The sequence below is a fragment of the Crocodylus siamensis genome, chromosome 9 (genome assembly GCF_052110815.1).
Source record: "Crocodylus siamensis isolate JL-2025a chromosome 9, ASM5211081v1, whole genome shotgun sequence".
NCBI lineage: Eukaryota > Metazoa > Chordata > Crocodylia > Crocodylidae > Crocodylus > Crocodylus siamensis.
Window position 1 is genome coordinate 46,562,239 of NC_143403.1, and position 14,408 is coordinate 46,576,646.

General features: G+C 44.6%; 1 protein-coding gene across 1 annotated transcript in view; it reads left to right on the forward strand.

Annotated features, from left to right (window-relative positions):
- RTN4R (reticulon 4 receptor) overlaps positions 1–6,575 on the forward strand; it is a 193,972-nt gene extending 187,397 nt beyond the window's left edge. Inside the window, exon 2 of the mRNA XM_090062528.1 lies at positions 4,571–6,575. Coding sequence (XP_089918654.1) covers positions 4,571–6,000 — 1,430 coding nt within the window. The 3' untranslated portion in view covers positions 6,001–6,575. The remainder of the gene's footprint in view (positions 1–4,570) is intronic.
- Positions 6,576–14,408: the final 7,833 nt, after the last annotated feature.

Genomic DNA, 14,408 nt, shown 5'->3' on the forward strand with positions numbered 1-14,408 from the left:
TAAGTGCATACCTGAATGTAAGTCCTGAAATGCTGGCCTGGTGAAGAGGCATGGGCTTGCATGGGCATACAAAGTCCAGCCCACAGGCTGGATCCAGCTGGCAGCGGACTCCATTTCCCAGCAGACCCTGCCCACACGGCTGGGGGCTGGTTTCCATGGAGACCCCAGCAGCAGCCACCCTGCTGTAGTGTGGGGACAGGATTTCTGTGGAGAGTGGCCCAAGCATTGCTGGCAGGGCAGGGAGCTCCTGTGGACCAGGCTGGGATCTTGCAGTGGTGACAGCATGGTCCCGAGCCAGGGCAGAGCTGCAATCTGCAGTCTGCATGCTCCAGGCATGAGCACGCAGGCAGCTGGTCATGACTCTGCGCCAGCTCCTGGAAGTGGTGACAGCATTGTCTGGAGCTGGGGCAGAGCCACAATCCACTGCCTGCATGCCACTGCCCAGAGCATTCAGGCTGCAGCTCATGGATCTGCCCTGGCTCTGGACCATGCTATCACTGCTTCAAGATCCCAGCCCAGCTCCAGAGCAGCTCCTGGTCCAGCCAGTGCTGCTGGGCAAGTCTCCATGGAAACCCAGGCCCCCTTTATCACAGCACAGCTGCTGCTGGGGTCTCCATGGAAACTGGCCCCAGCCATGTGGGCAGGGGCTGCTGGGAAATGGTGTCCAGCCACTGACCAGATCTGCCATTTTGCACATCCCTGGGTTAGGGCATTAATGGAAGCAGGAGATGCTGGTTCTAATTCCCACTCACCCAGAGTGGTTTGAACTTGTATTCCTCCAATTTTCCAACACAGTGCTGTAACCAGTGCAGGCTGTGCATTATCCAGATACCTCCCCAGCCCTCCTTTTGAACTGAACCACTAAATGGGGTTAGCTATGAGCATGCCCAACTGGTGCTCAGCACATGCAGACAGCAGGGGGAGCAGGATTGCAAACTGTACAAACGTCAAGAATGGCATTTACATTTCTATATACTTGCCATTTAGGTGTGTAAAGTGAAACAGGATTCTGCCCTAAGTATCTCTGCCACACTGAATTCTCTTTAGCAGGTGCCTGAGCCACGTTGGAGCATTGCATTCAGTGCTATGTATTGGAGTTAGAACGGCTGTGACATAGCTATGGAGAACCATGGCTTGCCTACAAAGTTTATGCTCTCCTAAAGCTCCTGCCTGGAGCCTTCTCTGGCTCTGGCAATTGCCAGGCATGTGCGTGTTATTGAATTTTGCAAGAACAAGACCACCAAGCCAAACAAAGGGAAGCAAATTGGAAATGAAAAAAAGGCTTTGGAGGCAATTGACAGTAGCTGTCTGTGGTAAAATGAGCTAATCTGAGCCACTCACTAACACCAGACCCTCTAATTAAAGCCAGGCCAGACACAGGCTCATGCTGCCAGTAATTGCTTTTCTCACAGCCAGGCTACAGAGCTACTGACTCAGAGCTCCACACAGCTGCAATAGAAATCTGGTTCAAATTGCATCAAGGTTTATCACTGCTGCTGCTCCTATGGGCTGGGATCAAGCATCTCCATGGCTCAGGCTCTGCAGATCCCTAGGACATGTACACAAAAGTGGCCCCAGGAGGCATTTATTATGTACACCTGATCAATAAACCCTGACAAGTATTGAAAGCAAGTAAGAGAGCTTTGATGCTGAGGCAAGGGAACTTGTATTCATATAATTTCTTGGCTACTTTTTGAGCAGGTTATTCATTTGTGGCCCCTGGTTGGGACTGAAGACAAGTGTGTTACCACCTGGATTCCCATACCCATGTGGCTGGTCCCCTTTTCCTGTCATGCTATGGGAGTGTGATGCATTCAGGTATTATGTAGATTTTTCCCCAAGCATATTGTAAAGTCCGTGCACATGTAAATGCAGAGGAGGAAAAGCTGGAAACAGCCCTGAGATCTTTGGAAGTCCTTGTACCTTGGATATTGCTGTGCTAGGGGGTCCAAGCTGTTGTGGTGCAGACTGATTCCCCTGCTCAACACCATCACCAGCCCCCTGATGAAATGAATCACGAAGCCGGAGAAACCTCCAGAAAGACGGATTTCCTCTGCTACAGGATTATATTATTATTATTATTATTATTATTATTATTAGCCAAAGAGGAATCATGCTGGTCAGAGGGATGCCAGTATTGTTTTAATTTCCCAGGAGGCTCCTTCTGGTGTGACATGTCCCCAGCAGGGGACTTCAGTTGCCTTGCGTTACTTTGCTCCATACAATGGGATGTGATATGTCAAAACATGACAAGACAGCTAGAATGTGTCATAATACTGAATTCAACACACAGCCTTCCAGGGAAGAGCAAGCTAATAATATCAGTCTCAAATTATCCCTATATGCTGAGCTGGTTTCTTTTCCCATATGAAATATGATGTATAGGAATCATATCTATATAGGAATATTGGATCGCCTACAGATTTGTTAGCTGTACACAGTGAATTATTTTGACTGGAGTGAAGTGCAGATCTAGGATTCTAGCCTTTTTATTACATGAAAGAGACTTTTCCTCTCTCAGCCTCTTTGATACCTTTGTCATTGCTTCAGCGAACAGTTTGGTGGAATTTCCATGTGATTTATTCTCTTATCATCTGGGTTTGAAACCGCTACTTAGACTCAGAGATGATGTGATTGCATTAAACACAGTATCATCTTTCAAGCTTGTCTTTGAACTGCAGCCCACCATCTCCTGAATTCAGACGTACAGTGAGGTTTAGATTCCACTGTAGTTTGCATTGCATGTGGCTAAAGGTGACAGAAATCTCTCTGTGTTTGGCTAATTTGTCCAGTTCTGTGTCATTGTTTCAGTCTGTCTGACTCTTTGAACTTTGCTATCAAGCTGCTATATTACATTAAGGGGTAATGAGGCATTAAAATGCATGAACAACACTTCCAGTCTCTAAAGGAATGCAAGACATCCCTCAGAAACAAACACAGAAAGCTGTTCTTTGTCCTTTGGCTAGGGCTTTCCCAGCTAATGACAGGAGCATGTCTCTTTTTCCACAGATGCTACGATGATCTGGAGAGACGACACGTGTTTGACAAACACATGTGTATTGAATGGCATGTGGCATTTCACAAATGTATTGCAGCTGCTGTTGAGGCTACCAAATCATTATAGGTTCAATGGTTTATTTGGTAGAAACAACCTAATTACATGCTTTTAATTGCTAGTAAAACCCTGTTGAAAATGCCTTCCCTGGTTCCTCGAGATTAGTTTAAGCCCATACTTCCCTTTCTGTAATGTACCCAGTTTGAAATGCATCTCTAGCTGTGAGTTGCAGCATACTTGTATGTCTCCCTGTGGGTTTTTTGGTTCAAAGTGGGGAGGAAGGTACACTGAACCTGTCTGTCAAGCATCTCATTTCAGAACCAGGCATCTACTTCAAAAGTATCTAAACTCGCCTTCTAAGGTTCTTCCAAAAGCATTACGGGCCCAATCCTGTGAATCCATTGACTTCAGTGAGATGTGAGAGTACTCAGCACCTCAGAGCAGTAAATTCCAGGAGGGGAGTGGGGTTTGGGATCAGGATGGATGTATTCCTATCTCCAGGCACAAGTGGAAGCTAATTCTGAAAACTGAACTCCCAGGGAATCCCCAAGTCAAGCTGAATGTCCAGTCTTCCCCAGCAACAGTGCTGCTCTTTGGCAAGCAAGCAACACTTCTGCCACTCTTTCCAGGGAGGCCGTCAATCTCATAAGGAGAAAAGGAAGGCCAGGGTGTGAGATCATGAAGCAGGTTACTGTCAAAAGGTCTGACCTGCATTAAAAGAAGTGGAAACGATTCTCAGTGCACCAACATCTGTCTTTGATATGATTTAGTTGTAAGCACTTTTAAGAATTAGTTGCAGTCGTTTCACACAGGAAAATGGATGAGTGCCGAGAAACCCATCAAGGAAAGGTACAAGAGTAGCATATCCACATTGCTTTCTAAGTAAAAACTACATGTTTGCATTGGAAGGAAATTCAGTACTCTTGGAAAGAGGAACTAATACTTTTATTTATAGTTTGTCACAGCATAACACAGAACAACCACAGTGGCTTGCCCCAGCTATCCCAGTCCTAAGCTGCTGCCAAATACATATTTCCACTGGTGTCAAACTGTATGAAACCGTGCACTGATTCTGTGATGGAGATAAATGACCCCTAAAGAGCAAGACTGTTTTCCCTGACTACAAACTCTTTTCAGCAGGGACTGTCTTTTTCTTACGTTTATCCAGGCCCTTGCACAATACCCCCGTTTCAGCTCTGATCCTGATACAGAACAATATTGAAATACTCATCAATACAGTTTTTGTTTGTGACCTAAGTCTGAGGCCTCCCAAGTGGAAAGACCGATGCAGTATTCACTTTCTGTCTTCAAGCATACATTGATTTTAGCTATTGTGTTAAGTAGTGGAATAGCTTTAATTCTGCATTTTAATTGTTTGACTCTCCTGGCACATGTTGTTTTGTGGTTAGTGGCAATGCACTGCCAATGTGAATTTCTGACTAATATATTAGTTGCAGAGAAAAATGCTCTCGCATGACTGAGTTTAATTTCCATCCTATTTTTGTTGTCCTTTAGGAAGCAAACTGCTGATTTTGGTGCTTTGTTTGAACATCCAGTCAGAAGTGGAATCTTGCCCCGGGGCATGTGTATGCTACAGTGAGCCCAAGATTACAATAAGTTGTCAGCAGCAAGGACTGACAGCAATCCCCACTGAGATCCCTATACAGAGCCAGCGCATCTTCCTGCACAACAACAAGATAACCTTAGTTAGGTCCACCAGCTTTACATCTTGTCGCAATATGACCATACTTTGGATCCATTCCAATAACATCAGCCTCATTGAGCCAGCAGCATTTTATGGACTTGACAAACTGGAGGAATTAGACCTCAGCGACAACATGAATCTGAAGTCCATCAACCCAACCACTTTCCGGGGCCTCATTCACCTTCACGTCTTACATCTGGATCGCTGTGGGCTCCTGGAACTCTCCACAGGCCTTTTCCGAGGATTGTTCTCCTTACAGTATCTCTATCTTCAGGATAATAATCTGCAGAATTTGTTAGATGATACCTTCATGGATCTTGCAAACCTAACCTATCTGTTTTTGCATGGTAATAAAATTAAGAGCTTGTCAGAGAATGTTTTTCGTGGGCTGATCAACCTGGATCGGCTCCTGCTGCACCAGAATAGAGTCAGTCTGGTTCATCACAGGTCTTTTCATGACCTTGGGAAAGTGATGACCTTGTTTCTATTTAAGAACAACTTGACAGTGCTCACTGGAGAAACAATGGCTCCCTTGGTGTCCCTCCAATACCTACGTTTAAATGGGAACCAGTGGATCTGTGACTGCCAGGCTAGGTCACTCTGGAATTGGTTCAAACAATTTAAAGGATCTTCAACAGAGCTGGAATGCTATCTGCCCCCTCACTTGGCAGGGAGAGACCTCAAAAGACTTCAGAGCAGTGACTTGGAGGGATGTGTTGACTCTTTCAATCAAATAAGAACAAGTGTTTTTAGCACTAAAACCAGGTCTGGCAAACTGCCAACCACTGACCCCCCCCTAAATTCTCACGACAGCTCTCGGAAGTGCTGCCAACCAGAAACAGATAAATCTTTTATTTACGAAGCCAAAGGCAAAGCAGGTCCTTCTTCACACAGTAGCCGACCATCCCCCATCAACCCTCTCAAGGATAAGGAGAACATGTCCAAAACCAAGTACATTGAAACAGACCCTACCAAAAATGGCAGCAACAAGCAGATAAATGACTCCCCTTTTGGGACCTTTCCCAGCATTATAGACCCTCCATTGACCAAGTTGAAACCAGAGTTCCTAGAACCCATTGAACCTTCCACAGTCCCTACCAAAAAGAGGCAGGGATGCTCTAGAAAGAACAAATCTAAGGCCCAGTGCCGCCTCACCCAGCAAGGAAACAGCTCCACATTACAGCTGAGTCTAAGTCTTTTGATTCCCCCTTTGGTGTGGAGCTTACTCTTGTTCTGCTGAAACCAACTCTTTCCTTTGGTTGATGACACTTTAATACCAGACTTGCTGACCTCCATAAATGTTGCAAATGAGAAGTAAACTATCATACACCCTGAGAGAGCTTTCTTACACAAAAGTTAACTGGATGCCTTTATTAAAAAAAAAAAAAAGACAAAAAAACCTAAGGTGTACATAACCTTGTCCTAAAATCTGTGACTTATACCTTTGGTCCTTGGAACTGCACTTACTATAAAGCAGCTTTTGCTACAACAGAGGGTAAAGAAATATGATTTACATACAAAAAAGTATAAGAAAATCCTCCAAATAGAATGTTTAAAGTTTGTTTGTAACTTGACATCATACTGAACAATGTTGCAAGTTCCCATTTGCAGAGGTGATGCATTTGATGCTGTTTTACTCCTATGTTTATGAATATTGCAGTTTTACCATATTCATTTCTGTCACACCTTATTTACACGTAGCATTTGTTAAAGAATGCTGCCTTTTCATTCACTAAAATTGCGGTATTATATAGATATGTATTTTATTTTACTTGTGTACAAGTATACAAAAAATACAAAATAAAGATTTCTTTTTTCCTAAGCTGTTGTCATTTGCAAGGGGTGAACTGCACTTGATGGCTGAAAGACTTATAGTGAAAAGATTCAGATCTGCCCAGATTGGAGAGCTGGGAGGCAGAGCCCAGCATTTAATGTGAGGGTAATAAATAAGACATATTCTCCACTGTTATGTGATCTCTAATTGGCACCAACAAAGGATTCTCTTGCATGAAACATGCTGTGTTAATGCTTCAGTTTCCCTTCCCAACTGTCCTATGCATTCCCCCAACATCATGCATATTTCAAGATGCTCAGAATAGCTGGAAATATTAGCCCAATACCCCTCTGAGCAGAGTTCGAAGCTCATAGGTGTAGGAAAGGTTAGTAAACACTACTGAGAAGTCAGACAGGGCCATTTTTCTTCTGGTCTGAGCAAATAACTAGACCCAGCCTCATGATTAATGAATCTGCCTGCTAACATTCAGAAGATGTTTCCAGGTGACACTGTATTCATATTTGGTTTTGTCAAACAGGAAATGCTTCCCAGACATACTGCCTATAGACAGTAAAGGTAGCTATTTGGCTTACTTAATAACTAGGGCTTTGGGAGACCTCTGTCCAATCCTGGCTCTGCAATTCTCTGTGTGGTTTTGTACTAGTGATGTCATGACCCTGCATCTTTCTTCTCCATCTGTAAATGGGAATAACATTTCCCAACTCCACCCAGGGTGTCATGAAAATAAATACCTCATATCAGCATGGTGCGGACAGGCCATATCATAATGACAGCTTCACAAAGTATCTTCATAGATTAACCCATTTGTTTCTCTTATATTATAAAATGCCCACAATCTATGTATATTAGAGAATATTCCAAGTCTGCAAAGGGAAGAGGGCCTGGAATAATTAGCAAATTAGTTAGTGACAATGCTGTTAGATTTCCTCTGTGTTCTGTAAACCTCTTCAGGGAGCTTGTTAAATTATTTGTACCTTGGCTGAGAACCTTGATCTATAATAGGCAAGTGGGGTGTTGCTTATTAGGCAACATGTAATAGACAATGTCCAGTGACATCTTAAACACTGTTGGACATAGAATGAATGGGAAGGTTTCACACCCAGGTATTTGCCACAGGACAATAAGGAAGTCTCCACTGGTGCACCAACAATATCCACATTTAAAACACACTGCAACTATGAAAAGAGTTAGATAACAAATGGAATCAACAAAACCAGCACACAGAGAGGCAAGGACACCAAGCTAGCCACTAAGACAGTGGGGGCCAAACTTTGTGGCGGACATGTAACAAAGTAAGCCCTGCACCCTCCTCAAGTGCCACTGCAATCCCCTTTCCCTGCCTGATCTGCTGGTCTCTGCTCTATCTGCTGCTGTGTTCCCTACTCCCTCCGTGATGCTCTGTATAACACGCACACATGCTGCGGTGCCACGTGCAGCATGTTGGCCACCCTGCACGAGGAAATGTTGTTTAGAGGGGTATAGCTTAAGCCATGCTCCTTTCTGCCATTTAGGCTCCAAAGACTGGGTCATTGGGAGGTGCTTCCCTCCATTCAGGATTCATGGTTGTAACCCTTCTTCCAAGCTTAGGAGCCCAAACCAGGTCCGCCCTTTTTGGTGGGGGAGGGAACCAGATGTGGTATCCTCCTTTATATACAGTCCAGTGTCTAGACCACTCACCTCAGGCAAGGTTTGTCCCCCTCCTCTGACAGATTTTGAACTTATGTCTTTCACAAGTACATTAGAGCTATTGGGTTGCAGTCTCATTTCTCCTGTTAAAACTGTTCCACTTTGCATATGCGATTAATTATTAATAGCAGCTAAGATCCAATTGTCCCACATTTCAGGCAAGTGTCCTAACCACCAGACAACTGACCTAATCTTTTGCTATCTTTCTTACTTACTATTTAAATATTTTTAGGCAACGTGGCACCACTTCAACATGACATTCTGAGAGAATCCCATTTCAGCATATCTTAGTAGATAGCCTAATGGTTAGAACATTCCTCTACTAGATAGGAGAAGTGGGTTAAACTCTTCCTTCAATCCAGGCGAAGGAAAGATTTGAAGGAGATAGGGAGTCATTATTAGAGGAAAGGGGGCTTAAAGAGATGGCAGTCCACTGGTCTCAGTCTTTGTTCTATACCCAGCTCAGCCACAGACTTCATCTGAGCCTCCATTTCTGTCTGTACAATGGAAGTAGTTGTCCTGCTCTGCAGCACAGATAATTTTGAGGACAGTATTTTTTGGGAGGTTTTTCCAAGCATAATGATAGTGGACTATTGAAAAGGATGTGGAGATATATATTTTATAACCCTTTACAAAGTACAGACTAAGAAAGATGCTGTTTGACCTATTCATCCCACAGCATGGTGATAGGTGCAGGGTGTAGCTGGGAGCACTCTGAACAACAGTTTTACTAGAAATCCTAAAAGTCCATGTTACATATCGTACAGGTAATGGAAGGCAGGTGTAAATGAGACAAGGATTTTAAAGTACACCCAATGCAACTTCATTTTAAATCTGTAGGTCTAAGGTATAGCATCACACAATATCTTCACTGACAGTGACTACACAGGTAACAAGGTGCTGAAGTTGGGCCATTTTGCCTTATCTGATTGGGTGAGATGGTCTATCATTTGCAATGGAATGGAATGGGATGAGTGTGTAAGGAAGCTGGAAGAGGGCAAAATGTATGGCTGTATGAATGTGAACTTCCTCATTGTCCTGTGGCAAATATCTGGGTGTGAATCCTTCCCATTCATTCAATGGCCAAAAGCATGTAAGATGTCACTTGCCTACTGTCTATTATATGAGGCCTAAGAGGCAACACAAGAATGGATACAGCATTAACACATAAATAACTAAGGAGATAGGTACCTAAATAGCTACCTAAATTGTATCAAAGCCCTTCACAAATGCATCAATAAAAGCATTTAGGTGCAAGACATGGGAGGTGATAGTGCCTCTCTATTTGGCACTAGTTAGGCCTCATCTGGAATGCTGTGTGCTTTCTCGGCTCCACATTTTAAAAAGGAGGTAGAGAAGTCAGAGAAGGTCCAGAGGTAGGTAATAAAGATGATCAAGGGCTTGGAAGGGAAATCATATGAGGAGAGGCTGAAGGAACTAAGCATGTTCAGTTTGCAGAAAAGGAGCTTAAGAGGTGGGGTGGGGAGGCAGGCAACTTCCTCTGTAGCAGGGGTCATGGCCCTCTACCCAGGACCTCATGAGCACATATTGACAACGTTTCGTAGAAGCAGGACATTGGCTACTATGGTTCCCTTCCTCTGCCTGTGGCAGGTTAGGGTGTTAGGTTTATGTTGTGTCAGTGTTGATAATAATCTTATTTAGAGTTTATATGATAGTTTGTATAGGATGGTTTGGATAGGGATAGCCTGTCTTAGGCAGGGGGTTGGACTAATGACTTCTGGAGGTCCCTTCCAGACATTCTTCTCTATGATTTATTAACCTCACCAACCCTTGATAGGAAGGGAAGAATTTCCGGCCCTACTTTAAAGAGGAAGAAACGGTGCCACAAAGAGGTGAAACGAGCTACCCAAATTCCCACAATGAAGCACTGGCAGTCATGCATTGTGCTGTCATTCCCTGCTGTACTCACCAGATCCCTGCTTTGTGTTCAGTTATCTTCTTTCCTCACCCTACATCTATTGTTCTCAGGGTTAGTCCTGTCTTCCTGTGCTTAGGCCAGCAAGGATGATAAAGGGATAAAGGACAGAGACTGTCAGTGAGAGGATCATGTGTAAGATGGTGATAGTGGTCATCCTAGCCCAAATCCTAGTGTTGCTGCACCATGAAACATTTGGTCTGTCTGTGTGTTGATATTTATAACAAACACAGTCTATTTCTGGGCCTTTCCTAGTCTTGTCAAGTGAGACTTCACCCACTTGCAAGATAGGATGAATCAACCCATTTGGCCATGTTTCTGCAGTCTTGCCTATATCTTCAAACTTACAGTCAATCTACTATAATCAGGGTGCTGGGCTGAGATACAGGTTATGTCACTGGCTACTTAAAGGAAGGTAGGGAAAATGCATTTGACTTACCTCTCACCAGTATCTCCCAGTAAGGTTCATGATGCTCATTTGGCAGTCCTGGTTGCACTACTGCTTAGCCACGATCAGCAGGAAGCAACTACTCTGCATCCTGGACTGTGATACCAAGTGATCTCATTCTGCTCTCCTATGGCCGTATTCAGTCCTGACTTCTCTGAAGATGCAAAGGCAATTGTTTATAAGCACTTCATACAGCAGCTGATGGGAAACAAGAGGACAGTGCCCAACTGTGTTCTGCAACAGATCATAAGTGTGCCATGATTAAAAATGGGCAATAAGCCTTTTTCCCTCAAAAGGCAGCTGTGGCAAAAATATTTGCTAGCTGGTACTTATCACATTCATGATCAGAAACAGATGTAATGGATTTGCCTAGATCAGAGGCATGATACAGATAGGAGAGCCCTGAGAAGATGCTTAACCTAGTTCCTAAGAAAGTGTTAGAGAAGCCCCAAATATACAGGTTTGCCTTGCTTTATGTGTACATGCATTCCTGGAAACAGCACATAATTTGAATTTACATAAAGGGAACCCACTTTACAATGTAACAAATAAAGATACGTTCCAAGACTAAAACTGTACTGACCCCCAGACCCATTTCTACCACTTTTACAAGACAATTTTGGTACTCACCAACAGTAGACAGCACACACAACCACAGGGCACTATCATAATGGGCATGGCAACTATAGAAACACGTGTTGCAGACAACGAGTAAGGAGCACAGATCGACCCAGGAAACTATATTTTGGTGTATGTCACTCCCACAATGCACCACACAAACTCCACTGCAGCTGACTGTGGGCTTCCAACGCACCAATTGCATAAGAGTGAATTTAGCTCACATATAACAGATTTTTGGTATAAAAAGGGTCATCACATAAGAGCAAATTCTCACATACAGAACCCTCATAAAGCAAGGGAAAACTGTATTGCACCTGCAGGCTTACAGACAGGTCTCACATGGTGGTATGGTGCTGGAGGAGAAGGATTACAGTTCTGCTGTGAGAGCAAGCAGCAAATTACCAGGTGGTCTACACTCTTGTGCCCCAGCCCATACAACTATCCTAGGCCATGTTTCTGAGACCTCAGATGCTCCAGGAAGTTCATGCCACCTCCCATTCACCTCTATGGAGTCACAGAGCTGGCCAGCTTTGTGAGGGCAGAGGGAAACACAATTTGGAAAGGGCGGTGAACAACAGCAATATGCCAGAATCCAGCCTAGAGGCAGAGTAAGAAGGAGCCAGCAGTCACCCCTAGCTGCAGCACTAGCACAGCTGTGTAGATAGTCTACAAAGCCACCCGTTCAGGTTCCAGTCCTGTGGGATGCCGAGTGCCCTCATTTGTGTAAACCAGTGGAAGCTCTATGTGACCCATACCTCACAGGAAAAGTTCAGCGGGTCTGCAGACCTGAGAAAAAAACACCAGGGTGGCAGAGGCATAGAATGTACCCTAGTTGAAATCCGGTACAACTTAGGGAACAGACAGAAGTTACATTTCTCGTGTTATCAGGCCCCTAAAAGTGCTCTACAGCTGTGCCATAACACACATGCATGCTTCAGAGTACTTTTAAAGTGGCCAATCATGCAAAAAATTCACCCTCCTCAAAAGAGGTATCAGATGAAGGAGCTTTCCTTTAGAGCACCTTAGGGAACTTGTGTACCCTAGGGTTAATTTTTCATATGTTCAAGGCTGAGCTAATGCAACCCAACTCTACCCCCAGGGCTATCAACATGGAAGTTGGAGGGAGAGGAAAGCTAGCAGCTGGGGTACTGGTTGGGGAGCCAGGCAGAGCCTGCAAGGTGTTGGGGGCTCTGATCTACCCACCTCTCCTCCAGCTCAGGCCAGGCAAAGCCCAGATGGCAGCTTGCTGCTGGATGCTTCCCCCTTTCTCCTCCTCCTTCCCTCCCTGCAGACAGCCCTGGAGCTGGGGGTGAAGGGAGACTAGGAGAGAGGCAGCCCCTCAGCTGGGGAGAGAAGTTCCTTGGCTTGCTGTTCACCTGCAGGTAGGCTCAATCCCCTCCTCCCCAACACAATGGGTCTGTTGGGTGGGGGAGAAGGGTGCTCTAACTCATGGTACTTTGTGTAAAGTGCCATAAGTTAAAGCAAGGTCCTGAATGTGTCAGCACCCTTAGTGGCTTGACCATCTCCAGAGCCAGGAAATGAGTGTTTGTTGAAGCCAAAATCTATGGGATCGCTACACATGGGGCAGCAACAGTTCAATTACTGGTGAGACTTCATGCCAGTTTGTATAAATCAGTGCAAGTATATGCCTATAAATCAGACTTTATTTCAATTTACTAAGTGCATTAGGACTCTGCTTAAGGTATACTGAATTAAACAGAATCAGCTTCCACATGTGGTTTTGAAGTACTTTAACTACATTGCTTTAAAAACTATTTAAGTTTAGCTAATTGCTGGTATAAATGTGGTCTCATGACCTCCTGGGTCTACTCGGCCTTAGTCTGCAGCCCATCCATTGGCTATGTTGTATCATGAGCATTAGTCAAAACATAAGTGATCACTAGCCCTCATACCCTATATTTTATTTGGTCCAAGTGCCAAACTTTGATTTTTGCAGTACTTGAAAAGCAACTGGAATGAAGGCTTGCAGAAAATGACTCAAATAGATAGTAGAAATGGAAATGTCTGCCTGGAGGCGTTAGGAGGAAGGGAGATGATGAGCGGACCCAGGGAAGGGAACGTGGGCCTCAGTTTCTTGGACAGCAGCTCCCATTCTGCAGGTTAGGGCAATTTTCTCCATTGCCTGAGGCTGTGTCATCATTTGAACCAGCAGCAGCAGGGTTGTTAAAATGCCTATAGTTCCAAAGGGATCCAACCCACACCCACAATGTATTAGTGTATTTATATACAATCAGTTGGGTCCAGGCAATCAGACCTCAGGCCCTGTGTGCTTCATCCTTCCTGGTTTCAGTCATGCTGTTCCTTCTCCTTTCCTCTGTCCCATGCCCATGCAGCATTACAGTTATTTGCTGGTTAGGCCTGTCTCCTAAAAACATTTTCAAATGACGTTGAGAGTAAAATAAAATAAACAACGCAGACTGCCTGCAGAGGGGAAGCCAGGCAAACCCTGAGTCTTTAAAGGTGTGGAGGCTGGCAAGGCTCCAGTTCTAATGAATTCCCAGTGCAAGGAACACAGGAGTGAGAAGCACTCTGTAAATGCTTCATTTCCATGTTTGCTCAGGCTCTTCTTTCATATCCCTTTGTACACGTGCTTTCATTGGAGTCCTGTTCAGAGAAGGTTGTATTGTTCAGAGGCCCTGGAGAGGGCTAGGAACATACTCCAGAGCCAAATTACCAGACTTGTTCAGAGGCAAAGCTACAGAATTCAGTGTATGCTCTGCAGGCTTCTCCTGGGTCCAGCGATCTTTTCTGCAAAGTGACAGCTTAATGCAATGTCTTTAGAATGCAATGCCTTTAATGTTAAAGAGCAGATCTCCAGCACCAGCAAAACCTTCACAGGGACATAACTGCCATTACTGCTTTGCTGTCTTGGTTTACCTTGCACAGCTCCGCGTGGGTGCAGCCTCTGCTATTGGAGTGTTACCTTCTGGAGAGGGTGAACTCCAAGCACAGGGAAGTACTTTAACTAGAACCAGAACTAGTTACAAGCATCATTGGAAACCATCTTCCAGCCACACTGTCTAGGGATTCTCCCCTAGGGGCAGACTAGAACGCCTGAGGGCATCAGTACGTGCACATCTGGCTCTACAAATGTCCTTTCTCCCTAACATGAAGCTGCTCTGGGGATGCCTGCTGTGGCCA